Source organism: Heptranchias perlo, chromosome 7 (assembly GCF_035084215.1).
Source record: "Heptranchias perlo isolate sHepPer1 chromosome 7, sHepPer1.hap1, whole genome shotgun sequence".
NCBI classification, from domain to species: domain Eukaryota; kingdom Metazoa; phylum Chordata; class Chondrichthyes; order Hexanchiformes; family Hexanchidae; genus Heptranchias; species Heptranchias perlo.
Genome location: NC_090331.1, coordinates 36,470,397 through 36,486,588, shown reverse-complemented (window position 1 = coordinate 36,486,588; position 16,192 = coordinate 36,470,397). Strand labels below are relative to the sequence as shown.

Here is a 16,192-nt window from a genome sequence, read left to right as displayed (position 1 = left end):
AATAAAAAAAAATTTAATTCTGAATACTGTTCCAGTAAACTGAGCCACATTTTGCATACTAGATCTCTATTCCCCACTCCCACTTTCAACTCTTTGAAGCACTTTACTAGCTAACACTGGAATATGTATGAATGAGATTGAGTTACTACATAATTGCCTCAACTGCTGTAACTGCAATTCAAAATAAATAGTGATTTTACTTTCATGACCAAAGTCACAGTTGCAAATTTTCAGCAAATGTTTTAACCAGTTAAAAAAGCAAAGCATTTTTTGTAACTGGAACCTGAATCTGGAGTGAAGGCCCAGCTTCAGAGTCTCTTCCAGCCTTGATACCCAATCGACAACATGCAAGTTTAGCATCGGTGTGAAGCCGAAACTGCTTTGTACCAACACTAAATTTGCATGTAAAAGCACCCTAAATCATGAACTTAATTGAAGAACCAAGCAACCGTTTGACAATTTTTGGTTTAATGAACTCACCGATATTGCCAGCCAGTGACAAGATTAGTATACTTCATCAAGTATCCATATACATTTTCCATGTGATCACTGTAGGAGAGAATAAAATTCAGTGACATGTAAATCTATACAACCAAAGAAACTAATCCAACATTGGACTGCACATTTCATTTTACATAACGAGAAAACGATTAGCCACTCAAAATAACAAAGTAATCGGACACCTGTACCATATCTATACATTTTGTTTTCTGCATATTGGAAAAATGTAGATAGTAATTAACCCCAGGAATTTGTGATGTGGCTTCCCATTGTTTTGGACAGGGGCATAGATGGACAATCAAAACTTGCTGACAATACCAAATTAGAGGATTTGACAAACTGAGGAAGGATGAGGGAGACTGCAGAAGGACATAAGACAGGTTAAGAGAGTGGGTGGGCATTTTGGGAAAACAATAGAAAATAGAAGTATACTTCAAATGATAAAAGTAACATGTAGCGTTTTGGGCACCCCATTATAGAAATGTTATTGGAGCCATGAAAAAACTGCATTGCTGATTCACCAGGATGATACCAAGGATGAGAAGATATGGTTGTGAGCTACTTGATCAAACTAAGGCTGCACTCACTGGAGCAAAACAAAGTTAAAGGCTAATCTATTGGAAGTACTGAAAACTAAAAGGGTTGGAGAGGACAAATAGTAAAAGCAAATATTTCCTTTAATCAGTGAACCCATAACAAGGGGGCACAAGTTTAAGATTAATACTAGAAGCATAAAGGAGGAGATTAGAAATTTTTATACAACCGGTCATTAGAATCTGGAGCACATTATTGTAAGTCGCTGTTGAATATATATTTTTTGGTCAATTGAGTGTCTGACACACAAAGAACCCATCATTGTAATTAATAGTCTCCAAAACATAGGTAATTTCTGTATTCACACTCTCCCTGTTTAGGACACACCTTATTTATCCAAGTCCAGAGAGCTTAGGCACAGGTTGGCAACAGCTAAGGCTTGGGGAGCCCCAAGTGCAGTCTAGGTACTGTGACTAAAGCAAAGTCAATCATGATATTGAAAAGGGAGTTAAGCACAATATTAAATGGTACAGGAAAACAACAGGGATTTGGATTAGAATAGACTATTCCAGCGTGGAACTAGCATTGGCACAAACTTGATGGGTCAAAGAGCCCTACTGCCATGATTTTATTACTTCATTTCAAAATTAAAACCAACACAACTGAAGTAACAAATCTCATGTACAATCCTATCCAGTCCAGCAGATCACTACAATTTGGGAAATTAACAATTGTTAAGGTAAATAATCCAAGCATAGTCTCCTTCATTCTTTATTTAAATTTTATCTTCCACATACAGCAGATAAAATGTATCTTAAAATAGAAGTTTACAACATGGAAACAGGCCCTTCGGCCCAACATGTCCATGTCGCCCAGTTTATACCACTAAGCTAGTCCCAATTGCCTGCAATAGAATCAAATGAAGGAGGGGGAGAAGCTAATACTAATATTGCTTGAATGCTTCACTCACAGTAGTAAAAGCCAGATAGCAACTCTCAGTTCCTGCACTGCACAAGTACCACAATTACAGAGTAATTTTCAGTTCTCCTTTACAGGCAACTTGGAAGAATTTTACACTTTTACCTCAGTTTAACGAGGTAGCATGAGGCTCTTCTTGGATTTGGCTCAGGACTCACTGATTGCAAATACAGGTTATAAATTGGGCAAAGCCATCCTGTCAGAGAACTTTTTTAGATGATTATGTACTTGAACTTGAGTTATACTAATATGATGCTGAAGAAACACTCCAAGAAGTTGTGATTTCCAGCAGAATCAAAAACTGCTTTAGGAGATGGGGGGGGGGGGGGGGGGGGGGGAGGGGAGGGAAGAGAAGAGAAGGACTTGCTTTTCCTACATTTCAACAATATTGAAACATTGCTTCCAGTGAGAGAAGCAAAACTCATGAGTTAACTTGCAGTACTTAGCATTGCCAGAAAGAAAGATCACTGATGGGGATAATAGGTTCAATCCCTAGTCTATGCCAATGCAGCAGTAGAGGTGCTATAAATTGCTGCAGCACACCTGTATTAAGGAAGGGAACAATTGGCCAGAGTTTTGAGAGTCTGATTGTTATCCATGTGCCAGCTTGGTTAAGCAGTAGCACTCTTGCCTTTGAATCAGAAGGTTGTGGGCTCAAACCCCATTACAGACTTGGAACACATAATCTGTGCTGACACTTCAATGCAGTACTGAGGGAGTGCTGAGTTGACGGATATGCCATTTTTTGGAGGAGACACTAAACCTAGACTGTCTGCCTGTTCAGGTGGATAGAAAAGATTCCATGGCATTGTTCGAGGAAGAGTAGGAGTTGTCCTGGTATCCTGGACAACATTTATCCCTCAATCATAAACACCAAAACATATTATCTGGTCATTTATTTCATTTGCTGTTTGTGGGACCTTGCTGCGTGCATAATTGACGGTCACATTTGCCAAATAACCAGTATCTGCACTTCAAAAAGTAATTCATTGGCCATGAAGCTCTTTGGGTTGTCTTGAGGCTGTGAAAAGCATTATATAAACCCAAGTTCTTTCTATCTATCTATGCAGTGACCTCTGCTGGATATCAGCTTTAATGTCCTCCATGCATGATGAGTCTTTGATTCACTATCAAGACTTGCATAACTGGAGTGAAGTACAAAAATATTACATTCAGCTGTGAAACTGCACCCCAGCAAGTGAGTCAATCATGTTACATCCCTGCACTCTGTCTCCTACCTCGCATTCAATTACCAATCCATATCACCAAGTTACCTACATTCCTCCTTCAACAAATGCAAAAAAATTTTTAACTGGTCATTCATCCCACAGCTGTTTGTGGAACATTGTTGCTGCAGAATAGCTGCCATGTTTACTATAGAACAGTGACTGAAGTTCAAATCAGTTTGAAATATTATATAAATGCAAAAACTTCATTTTAAATTGAGGATTGGCTGCTGAAGAAATCAACCATTCATTCTTATCTAATTCCCTGATTTTGCACAAGTTATCAGCTTGTTCTCAAATCCATAGTTTAAAATAATTTATTTATTAGTTTGGAAAATCAAAGGGAATGACAAACCCCAAACTTGAAACCATATTAAAGGGTGTCATTACAAGCTTTGAGACTCCCACCTAGTTAGATTGACTTGGGGTTGGCACACCCAAGCTACGCTGTTGGCTTTGCTTTGTTCTTTGGAGCTCACTGGCATGATTGCTGGTTAAATTTTAATGTTAACAGATGGCCAATTAGCCAGTGGAAAGCCAAAGTGGTATGAGTCTACTCCTTGAGGTGCTCTTACTTGTCTAAATTTGATTTGGACAACGTCACATCTGAATTACATCTTTATTCTCTCCCCACCAATTATAAAATTAAAGAGAGTACAAGAGTGTCCAATTTTTTTTCTGGTCCCTAATAATTCAGAAGAACCAGAAAGGTCCATCGCAAAACAGAAGAAAGAAAAATCTAAACACTATTTTCTAATTTGACACCATTTTTCCATTTCTGCTGATGGAGTGAAACAATCTGCTGATGGAGTGAAACAATCTGCTGGTTATCACTTGCCTTGTGCTATAATGAGGATGGTATTAAAGGATTTACAAAATAAAGTGAACATGGAAGAGGATTAATGCTCCAACATGTATTTGTTGCCTACACAAAAGGTATTTTGATTATAAAAATACATGATCTCACAGACTCAGTTTCAGCTTCACAATTATTTAAGTTATAAATGTATGACCCACAGTTAATGTTGTATTGTACAGTGCTTCTGCTGCTATTTTGGGTTTGTACTGCATGTGACTGCAAATGAGAACTACAGCAGCAAACTATTACCCACAGGACTTCAAAAGAGATCAAGAGTTTAAACACACGGATCACTCCTCTAACCAGAGGGCCAATAGTTTATGAAAATCTATCTACATAACATTGTTTGTGTTTGTAGTGACCTTTCTCATTGGTTTAGTCTGTGTAATTTTAGTTTTTTTTTACAATTTTTATTTTCCACTAGGGTTTTATCAGTCAAATTGAACAAAAAAAACCCAAGTTGTTGTAACAGTCAATCAATAACATTGTACATCAACATTTTCAGCTGCCACAAATGTCCCCACCTTCCATCTATTAACATAAATCTGACAGGAGATATTAAACTTGTTATGGACTCAAATGGCTGTTATTGATGGTAGTAACATTTTAAAATAAAATTCTGATGCCTAGGCATGCCTGGAATTTAGAAGGTTTATAGAGAGACATACCCCTTGATTTAGGAGCAGACCAGATTTCAGGTACGGACATATTAAATTTAAAGAGGCCTAGTCCCAATTTATGAGCAAGTCAAATCAGAGATGTCAGCTGTGACGTCTACTCAATTCCATTTTTTTTCCCAAATTACATTTTGCTTGTGAATAATTCCAGAGGAGATGAACGATTATAAAATAAAAAACTGAGCTGGTAAATGTCTGTTTGGTCACCATTTCTGATTAGCTGCTAAGTTGGGGCGAATCAGATGCAAGATTCAAAGTCCATTTCATAGCCACCGGTTCTATTCGCCTCCCTGGCCACTCACTGTCTCAGGCTGAACCAGACTCTTCATAACCAGGGTGTCCTATTTGACCCTGAGCTGAGCTTCCAACCCCATCTCCTCCCCATCACCAAGACCGCCTACTTCCACCTCTGTAACATCGCCAGTCTCTGCCCATGCGGAGTCAATCTGCTGCTGACCTCCTCATACATGGTTTTGTTACCTCCAGACTCCAGGCCACCTTCCATAAATTTAACCTCATCCAAAACTTTGCTGCCCGAATCGTAACTCGGACCAAGTCCCGTTCACCCATCACTCCTGTGCTCGCTGACCTACACTGGCTCCCAGTCCCCAAACACCTGCATTTTAAAATTCTTATCCTCCTGTTCAAATAACTCCATAGATTCACCCCTCCCTAACTCTTACCACCTCCACCCCTTCAACCCTCCGAGAACTCTGCGTTCCTCCAACTCTGGCCTCCTGTCCATCCCCCGCCTTCTTCACACCACCATTGTCGGCTGTGCCTTCAATTATCTAGGCCCCAAGCTCTAGAATCCCCTCCCTAAACTTCTCCACCTCGCTACCTCTCCCTCCTCCTTCAACAGCCTCCCTAAAAAATTTTGACAAAGCTTTTGGCCACCTGTCCTAATGTCTCCTTCTTTGGCTTGGTATCAATTTTTGTCCGATTACGCTCCCGTGAAGCGCCTTGGGATGTTTTACTACGTTAAAGGCACTATATAAATGTTATGATGTAACATGTGCTCGTAATTTAACCCTTTAAGCCCTGGTATCATTCTGGCTTCACCCCCTTTTTCCCAATCCAGCCAACTGCAGGCTTTCCAGGGTCATGTGGTTCTAGATTGACTAAGGCCAGTCTGCATTAAGGCCCGTTTTCAGTGCAACCACTCCGGGACACAAGGAATTATGCCCTATCAGTGTCATCACAAAATGGCTCATCAGGGAGAGGCAACTGACCTGGTGGGCCTCCTTGTAGGTTGAGAAGACTGATGTTCATATTTTTCACTATAAAACAGGGAAGTATTTCTTCATGATTTTTTTTGTATGAATTTTTATTCATCAGTATGAGGCTTGTTAGTGCTGGGGAATGGAATGTTTCCCATTTCAAGTCATCCACTGTCACAATTAGTCACAGTTATGACACAGTTAGATGCAGAATAAAGCTTCCTCTGTGCCCACTCAAGTATCTTGTGCACATTTTTATAAGACATCCTCTACCATCCAGTGTGACATTCTTCCGTTTCCATAACACCAACATGGTTAATTTATTACCTAGGTCAGGGATGTGCAACATTTTAGAACCTGTGGACAGATACTCATATCAAGACCAGTCAGAAGTCCACATGATTATTCAGAAATCTGAGCCTTGCTAAATAGAAATTTCAAACACTCCTACACACAAAAATTGAAACCTTAGACAAAAAAGCAAGACTGATTGTACACAAAAAAGTGGCACCATCCACACACAAAAATCAAGGCCTCCATATATACAAAATAAAATCAGACCACATACACAAAAAAAATACACCATCATATACACATACAGCTAGAATGCCCAACACAAAAAAGTCCCCCCCACCATGCAAAAAAAATAGACCCCCATGCACAAAGCAGCAAGATCACTCATCCGCAAAAAATTCAAACCTTCCCACTACCGTCACCCCCCACCCAACTCCCATCCTTTCTCTCTCCTGAAGCTTGAAAACTGGTTTAGTGTATGGGGGCCTCAGCCTCAGCTCTTGAAACTTTCCTGGCTGGAGGAATGATAGGTGTAAAAAGACTGCTCCCTGATTAGTTTAAATCCATCAATCAGGAACAACCTGTTGTCATCTCAGGCTGAAGCTGAGCCATTGTTGAAATCGGTTTTGTGTGTTTGGCATTCCTGACCTTGGTGTACTGCCACTCCAATGTTCTATACCCAGAGTGATTGAACTGAGATTTCTGTTTAGAATTCTGCTTTTGACTGTGGTTGTACCATCAATGGAAACCCTCAAATGGAGGTCTGATGCTTCTCCACAGGCATATGAAAAGGGAAATAAAAGAAAGCTGTGGGCAAGTCAGTCCAGGCTGATTGTGTGCATCCCTTACAACCAACTCATAATATCAATGACAAATCTGCACTACATCACTTGTGTTTCCTATCAATTGGGAGACTTAAAGATCAAGAGAAAATATTTTCTAGTTGTGCAGATGGAACAATAAGATTTTTTAAAAATCAGCTCCATAAATTTTAAAGCTTTTAATGCTAAGTAATAGTGTCCAAGAATGGCCAACAGCAAATTTTGCCTTAGCTGCTATATTAGGTTGTGCAGTTTTTAAAAAAAAATGCAGCAGAGTAGCTGAACAGTTCAGGGAACATTAACTAGTTTACTGGTAAAGAAGCAATACTAGAGAAAGCTATTTTGGCAAGTGCTCTTTTTGAAGTCAGATATAAATCAAGGTTAGGTCCTCTTCTAAAAAAAAGTCTTAAGAACTCCAAGCAGTTACTGAGTTTGTTAATCTTTGATGAGGCTTTTCAAGATGCCCTTGCACAAATTGACAGTCAGCAATTAGTAGCCCTTGAAACTCCTACCCTAGAATAAATAATTACAGTAACTGGGTATCATGTTGGGAAAAAAGCATTTGGTGGGGAGGGGGCGGTGGCGGTGGCAAGCAGTTCTCATTAATGATTTTTAAAAAAACTGACATCTATATGGCACCATCAATGTAGAAAAACGAAGCTTCTCAAGGTGCTTCACAGAGGCATAAGGAAAATCAAACGCCAAGCAAAGGAGAGATTGGGAGGGGTTACCATGGATCTAAGAGGAGAAAGGGGAAGTGGAGAGGTTTAGGAATGGAATTCCAGAACAATGGCTCCTGAGCAGCTGAAAGCACAGCCACCAATAGTGGGACGAAGGGAAGAGGGGGAATACACAAGAGGTCTGAATGAAAGGATTAGAGAGTTTGGGGGGGCAGAGGGCTGTGGAGTTGGAGGAGGTTAGAGAGATAGGGAGCTGTGAAGCCATGGAGGGACTTAAATACAAATTTTAAATTTGAGTCATTGGGAATCTGGAACCAATATAGGTCAGCAAGGAGAGAGGTGGTGGGCAAGTGTTGCTGGATAAGATACAGGCATCAGAGTTTTGGATGAGATGAAGTTTATGGAGGGTGGAGAATGGAAGTCCAGCCAGAAAATCACTGGAAGAGTCAAATTTGGAGGTGACAAAGACATGTATGAGGGTTTCAGCAGCAGGTGGGCTATGGCAATGGTGGAAGCAGAGGTGGAGGTAGACGACGTTACAGAGCTTTGAAAAATTCATTCTCAGGATACGAGTGTCACTGGCAAGGCCAGCATTTATTGCCCATCCCTAGTTGCCTGGGAAGGTGATGGTGGGCCTTCTTCTGTTTGGTACAACTGAGTGGCTTGCTAGGCAATTTCAGTCGGCAGTTAAGGGTCAACAACATCCTCAACAATGGCAGAGTCCAGCACGTGAGTGCAAAATACAAGGCTGAAGCGTTTGCAACCATCTTCAGCCAGAAGTGCCGAGTGGATGATCCATCTCGGCCGTCTCCCGATATCCCCACCATCACAGAAGCCAGTCTTCATCCAATTCGATTCACTCCACATGATATCAAGAAACGGCTGAGTGCACTGGATACAGCAAAGGCTATGGGCCCCGACAACATCCCGGCCGTAGTGCTGAAGACTTGTGCTCCAGAATTAGTGGCGCCTCTAGCCAAGCTGTTCCAGTACAGCTACAACACTGGCATCTACCTGACAATGTGGAAAATTGCCCAGGTATGTCCTGTCCACAAAAAGCAGGACAAATCCAATCCGGCCAATTATCGCCCCATCAGTCTACTCAATCATCAGCAAAGTGATGGAAGGTGTCGTCGACAGTGCTATCAAGCAGCACTTACTCACCAATAACCTGCTCACCGATGCTCAGTTTGGGTTCCACCAGGACCACTCGGCTCCAGAACTCATTACAGCCTTGGTCCAAACATGGACAAAAAACAGAGCTGTATTCCAGAGGTGAGGTGAGAGTGACTGCCCTTGACATCAAGGCAGCATTTGACCAAGTGTGGCACCAAGGAGCCCTAGTAAAATTGAAGTCAATGGGAAAACTCTCCACTGGCTGGAGTCATACATAGTACAAAGGAAGATGGTAGTGGTTGTTGGTGGCCAATCATCTCAGCCCCAGGACATTGCTGCAGGAGTTCCTCAAGGCAGTGTCCTAGGCCCAACCATCTTCAGCTGCTTCATCAATGACCTTCCCTCCATCATAAGGTCAGAAATGGGGATGTTCGCACAGTGTTCAGTTCCATTCGCAACCCCTCAAATAATGAAGCAGTCCAAGCCCGCATGCAGCAAGACCTGGACAATATCCAGGCTTGAGCTGATAAGTGGCAAGTAACATTCGAGCTAGATAAGTGGCAGGCTATGACCATCTCCAACAAGAGAGAGTCTAACCACCTCCCCTTGACATTCAACGGCATTACCATCGCCGAATCCCCCACCATCAACATCCTGGGGGTCACCATTGACCAGAAACTTAACTGGACCAGCCATATAAATACTGTGGCTACAAGAGCAAGTCAGAGGCTGGGTATTCTGCGGCGAGTGACTCACCTCCTGATTCCCCAAAGCCTTTCCACCATCTACAAGGATCAAGTCAGGAGTGTGATGGAATACTCTCCACTTGCCTGGATGAGTGCAGCTCCAACAGCACTCAAGAAGCTCGACACCATCCAGGACAAAGCAGCCCGCTTGATTGGCACCCCATCCACCACCCTAAACATTCACTCCCTTCACCACCGGCGCAGTGGCTGCAGTGTGTACCATCCACAGGATGCACTGCAGCAACTCGCCAAGGCTTCTTCGACAGCACCTCCCAAACCCGCAACCTCTACCACCTAGAAGGACAAGAGCAGGAGGTACATGGGAACAACACCACCTGCACGTTCTCCACCAAGTCACACACCATCCCGACTTGGAAATGTATCGCCGTTCCGTCATCGTTGCTGGGTCAAAATCCTGGAACTCCCTTCCTAACAGCACTGTGGGAGAACCTTCACCACACGGACTGCAGCGGTTCAAGGCGGCGGCTCACCACCACCTTCTCAAGGGCAATTCGGGATGGGCAATAAATGCTGGCCTCGCCAGCGACGTCCACATCCCATGAACGAATAATAAAAAAAGTTACATATAGGCCAGATCAGGTAAATACAGCAAGTTTTCTTCCCTAAAGGACCTTAGTGAACCAGTTGGGTTTTTACAAAAATCAGACATCTGCATGGCACTTTTAATGATGCCAGCTTTTAAAAAAAATTGAATTCAAATTCTTAAACTGCCATGGTGGGATTTGAACTCTGGATTACTAGTCCAAGCCTCTGGATTACTAGTCAAGTACATTACCTTACGAGGTGGAAGGAGACAGTGATGGGAGGAATATGGAGCCGCTGGTTCAGCTCAGAATCAAACAGTACCCTGACGTTGTGAACGTTATGGTTCAGTCTTAGACAATGGCCAAGGGAGAGGAGCCAGTGACAAGGGCAAAAAATTTGTGGTGGGGTTAAAGGAAACGTCTTCAGTCTTCCTAATGTTTACCTGGAGGAAATTAAGGCACATTCAAGGCTGGATGTCAGGCAAGCAGTCCGGCACACTGGCAGTGGAGTGGTCGGGACATGTAGTGGAGAGGTAGAGTTCGGAGTCATCAGAGGACAAGTGGAAGCTGACCTCATATTGTTCCCAAGAGGTAGCACTTGGATGAGGAAGAGGATGGGAACATGAATGAATCCACGGGGGACTTTGGGTCGGTGGGTGGTAGGAAGAGTAGCCATTGGTAGAGATGCTCTGGCTACAATCAGATACTTCAGTACAGTACCGAGGGAGTGCTGCATTGTTAGAGATGCCTGCCGTCTTTCGTGTGAGACGGTAAACCCAGGCCCAGACTGCACTCTTGGGTGGATGTAAATGATCCCATGGCATTATTCGAAGAAGAGCACGGGAGTTCCCCGATGTCCTGGCCAATATTTATCCCTCAACCGTCACCCCAAAAAAAAATCTCATTGTTGTTTCTAGGACCTTGCTGTGTGTAAATTGGCTGCCGTGTTTCCCTACATGACAACAGTGACTACACTTCAAAAAAATACTTCATTGGCTGTAAAGCGCTTTGGGACGTCTCTGAAAGGTGTTACATAAATGCAAGTTCTTTCTTTTGATAGTATTATTGAGATAATTTGAACTGTTAAGAAGCAAGGGGATATATTGTTTAAAAACTCACATTTATTGACGAATATTTTTATTATTTGTATTTTCTACTTTTGAGTCAGTGCAATGTGAGATTGGGGAATGTAATTTTAATGCTTTGGGAGTCTGCATTTTGTGGCAGAAGACACTCCATGTACTGAATGAACAAAAATTGTGTGTCTGTTCCCTAGCCACCGACTCCATCCCTCTCCCTGGCCACTGTCTGAGCCTGAACCAGACCGTTTGCAACCTTGGTGCCCTATTTGATGCTGAGATGAGCTGCCGACCACATATCCGCTCCATCACCAAGATCGCCTTCTTCCACCTCTAACATCACCTGTCTCCGGCCCTGCCTCGGCTCATCTGCTGCTGAAACCCACATCCATAGAAACATAGAAAATAGGAGCAGGAGTAGGCCATTCAGCCCTTCGAACCTGCTCCGCCATTCAATATGATCATGGCTGATCCTCTATCTCAATATCATATTCCTGCTCTCTCCCCCCATACCCCTTGATGCCTTGTGTCTAGAAATCTATCGAGCTCCTTCTTAAATATATTCAGTGACTTGGCCGCCACAGCCTTCTGTGGTAAAGAATAGCTAGGGCCCAAGCACTGATCCCTGCGGTGCCCCACTAGTCACTGCCTGCCACCCCGAAAAAGACCCATTTATTCCTACTCAGTTTCCTTTTCGTTAACCAATTTTCAATCCATGCCAGTATATTACCACCAATCCCATGTGCTTTAATTTTGAACACTAACCTCTTATGTGGGACTTTATCAAAGGCCTTCTGAAAATCCAAATAAGCCACATCCACTGGTTCTCTCTTATCTATTCTACCAGTTACATCCTCAAAAAACTCCAGTAGGTTTGTCAAACATGATTTCCCTTTCATAAATCCATGCTGACTTTGTCTAATCTCATTGATATTTTCTAAGTGTCCTGTTATCACATCCTTTATAATAGACTCTAGCATTTTCCCTACTACTGATGTTAGGCTAACTGGTCTGTAGTTTCCTGTTTTCTCTCTCCTTCCTTTTTTAAAATAGTGCCACCCTCCAATCTGCAGGAACTGTTCCATAATCTATAGAATTTTGGAAGATGACAACTAATGCATCCACTATTTCCATGGCTACCTCTTTTAGTACTCTGGGATGCAGATAATCAGGCCCTGGGGATTTATCGGCTTTCAGTCCCATTAATTTCTCCAGCACTATTTTTTTTACTAATACTAATTTCCTTTAATTCCTCCTTCTCACTAGTCCCTTGGCTCCCTAGCATTTCTGGGAAGTTATTTGTGTCCTCTTTCGTGAAGACAGAACCAAAGTATTTGTTTAATTGCTCAGCCATTTCCTTGTTCCCCATTATAAATTCTCCCGTTTCTGACTGTAAGGGACCTACATTTGTCTTCACTAATCTTTTTATTTTTACATACTTATGGAAGCTTTTACAGTCCACTTCTATGTTCCTTGCAAGTTTACTCTCATACTCCATTTTTCCCCTCTTAAATCAATCTCTTGGTCCTTTTTTGCTGAATTCTAAACTGCTCCCAATCCGCAGGCTTGCTACTTTTTCAGGTAACTTTATACGACGACTCTTTGGATCTAATACTATCCTTAATTTCTTTTGTTCGCCATGGTTGGGCCGTTTTTCCTTTTGTGTTTTTGCGCCAGAAATAAATGTATAATTGTTGCAATTCATGCATTTGTTCCTTAAATGCTAGCCATTGCCTATCCACCGTCATGACTATTAATGAAGCCTCCCAATCTATCATAGCCAATTCACTCCTCATACCTTCGTAGTTTCCTTTGTTTAGATTTAGGACCCTAGTTTTGGATTGGACTACTTCACTTTCCATCTTAATGAAGAATTCTATCATGTTATGGTCACTCTTCCCTAAAGGACCCCACACAAGATTATTAATTAACCCCTTCTCATTGCACAATACCCAATCTTGGATAGCCTGTACCCCGGTTGGTTCCTCAACATACTGGTCTAAAATTCTCATGCTTATTTTCAAATCCCTCCATGGCCTCGCCCCTCCCTATCTCTGTTACCTCCTCCAGCCCTACAATCATCCGAGATCTCTGCGTTCCCCCAATTCTTACCTCTTGTGCATCCCGGATTTTAATTGCTCCAATGTTGGCGGCTGTGCCTTCAGCTGCCTAGGTCCTAAGCTCTGGCATTCCTTCCCTAAACTTCTCCACCTCTCTCTCGCCTCCTTTAAGACACTCCTTAAAACCTACCCTTTGACCAAGCTATCCTAATACTTCCTTATGTGGCTTGGTGTCAAGTTTTCTTTGATAATGGTCCTGTGAAGCGCCTTCGATATTTTACTACATTAAAGGCGCTATATAAATGCAAGTTATTGTTGTTGGAACAGCCAAATACTGTCCCACTCTGTTGAATTAAGTATTATGTAATTGACAAAAAAGTAACTTCACAAAGCTTTTGAACAGCTTCAGCTGAAGGATGCATCAAAATTGTAGCAATATGCTGCTACTTCTGGAATAATTTCTCTCTCAAGCTCTGGAAACTCCAGTTTTGCAGTAAATAATATACATTTGACATACCTTGTAAACAGCCCAGTTGCAGGGGCACTCTGTAGCTAATGTACATGCATAATGCTTTGAGCAGATGAAGGCTATTGACCCATCTAAGCCTAACTTTCCAAACCTTCCATCAGGTTCCTTATTTTGAAGATTGAACTAGCAGCACCAACAGGAATTCATCCACTCCTTCTTAAAAACCTGCCATTAATGTGTTCTATAATTCTATCATACTCTTACTAAAAGATGTTGCCTAAATTTCTTATTTTCCTTTGACACCATTAATTTTAAATTGTGTTGCTTAGCTCTTGAATCCTGTGCCCTACAGATAAACAATGAAGATGTTCGGAATTAATTTGCCTGTATTCTGATTATTAATGGATTTTATATAAATAAACAACAAAATGGTTTTGCATGTATGAATCATAACCACTCAACTCATAGTACTGTTTGGTATTGTGGGCTATACATAATTTATGCCAGCACATTCTACTAGATGGAATACTGTTTACATAATTAAAAATATTTTTCCATCTTTGCTTCACTCTTGGCAAATATGGGCATATTGCGATTGCCTAAACGTATGGAGAATTGTGAAGTAATTGTCAGAAGCAAGAATTGAGAGACTCAGATGATTTTTTCCCCCCCAATTCTGTGATGATCAATCATTACCTGCAGCAAATGCTGCACATGGCCTGGTCAGTAGATTCAGTCAACAAATACTCTATGTTTACTATGTGTTTGAAAAAAGGAGCTCTGTCTGTTTTAGGTAAGCATATAAATTTATTTCAGATAGACTAAAGCACTGTTCGGTAATTTGGTGCGTGAGCAAACTGAACTAGAAGGGAAATTGGGAGTTATATTTCAGTAGCCATCAACACAGTCGACCACACCATACCCCTCCAACGCCTCTCTTCCGTTGGCTGCCCTCACTTGGTTCCACCTGTCAGTTTAGATTGTGTGCTCGAATCCCTGTAGTGGGACTTCAACCCACAACCTTTTGACTCAAGAGGAGTTTTACCACTGAGCCATAGCTGACACCATAGCTATGGCCATATAACTCGTGAGTGCTGTAGGTATGAATGAGTTATATTATACTGACGTGATCATGAAAATTCTTTGCAAAAAAAATCAGCAAAATCAACCACCGTTAACCACAGAACACTGGTGTAATTAGAACTATTTTTAGTGCAGCCCAAACTACTCCAAGCTCTTTGAATGCACAATAGTATATCCTGTACTGCTCACAGTATATTCTCAGTTCCGATAGAGTCTCTCCTCAAAGCTTCTAACTGGCTTTTGTCACATTAGATATTGATGAGTCTGCTGTCTTTGCCACCATTTTTTGTTTTTATTTCAGATTATCATTTGTAGTTTTTTCTATTTATCTGTATATCTCTTAAGCACGATACAGCAATTACATTTAGGTAGCTTTCAAAGTGGCTGTGTGACCAATTATTAAAACATTTAACTCTATTACTGAAAATAGTTTTAACTTTAGAGAGTTTGATTTGTGCTCCAAAATGCTGACATTAAAACGAGGCATAGAATAAGAGCAAGGAGGTTGTGCTGGAACTGTATAAGACATTGGTTAGGCCACAGCTTGAGTACTGAGTACAGTTCTGGTCACATTACAGGAAAGATGTGATTGCACTAGAGAGGGTACAGAGGAGATTTACGAGGATGTTGCCAGGGCTGGAGAATTTTAGCTATGAGGAAAGATTGGATAGGCTAGGGTTGTTTTGTTTCGAACAAAGGAGGCTGAGGAGAGATTTAATTGAGGTATATAAAATTATGATGGGACTAGATAGAGTGGATAGGAAGGACCTATTTCCCTTAGCAGAGAGGTCAGTGACCAGGGAGTGTAGATTTAAAGTAATTGGTCGAAGGATTAGAGGGGAGCGGAGGAGATTTTTTTCACCCAGTGGGTGATGGGGGTCTGGAACTCACTGCCTGAAAGGGTGGTAGAGGCAGAAACCCTCAACTCATTTAAAAAGTACTTGGCTGTGCACTTGAAGTGCCGTATCCTACAGGGCTACGGACCAAGTCGGATAGCTCTTTTCCAGCCAGCACGGACACGACAGGCCGAATGGCCTCCTTCTGTGCCATAACTTTCTATGAATTCCCACTATTTGATTGACATGTCAGCTCGACTCAGTCAGCAGCACTCTCACTTCTGAGGCAGAGGATTGTGGGTTTCCAGCACCGCTATGGGTGCGAGCGTGTAATCAAGGCTAATCTCCCGTTTTTCTTCCAAGCCACTGAACATGTTGTCAAAATCCATGCATTTTTTTTCCCCACAACTCCAAGTATGAATCACTCCAATCAGATATCCATCCCTCCCACAGCATAAAACATTCCTA

The 16,192-nt window shown here is 41.9% G+C and overlaps 1 protein-coding gene across 2 annotated transcripts in view; it reads right to left on the bottom strand.

Moving 5' to 3' along the window:
* Nucleotides 1-16,192, bottom strand: part of osbpl11 (oxysterol binding protein-like 11) — a 64,838-nt gene that overhangs the window by 41,917 nt on the left and 6,729 nt on the right. For both annotated transcript variants that reach the window (XM_067987310.1, XM_067987311.1), the window contains exon 2: nucleotides 481-549. In XM_067987310.1, the coding sequence (XP_067843411.1) occupies nucleotides 481-549 (69 nt within the window). The remainder of the gene's footprint in view (nucleotides 1-480; nucleotides 550-16,192) is intronic.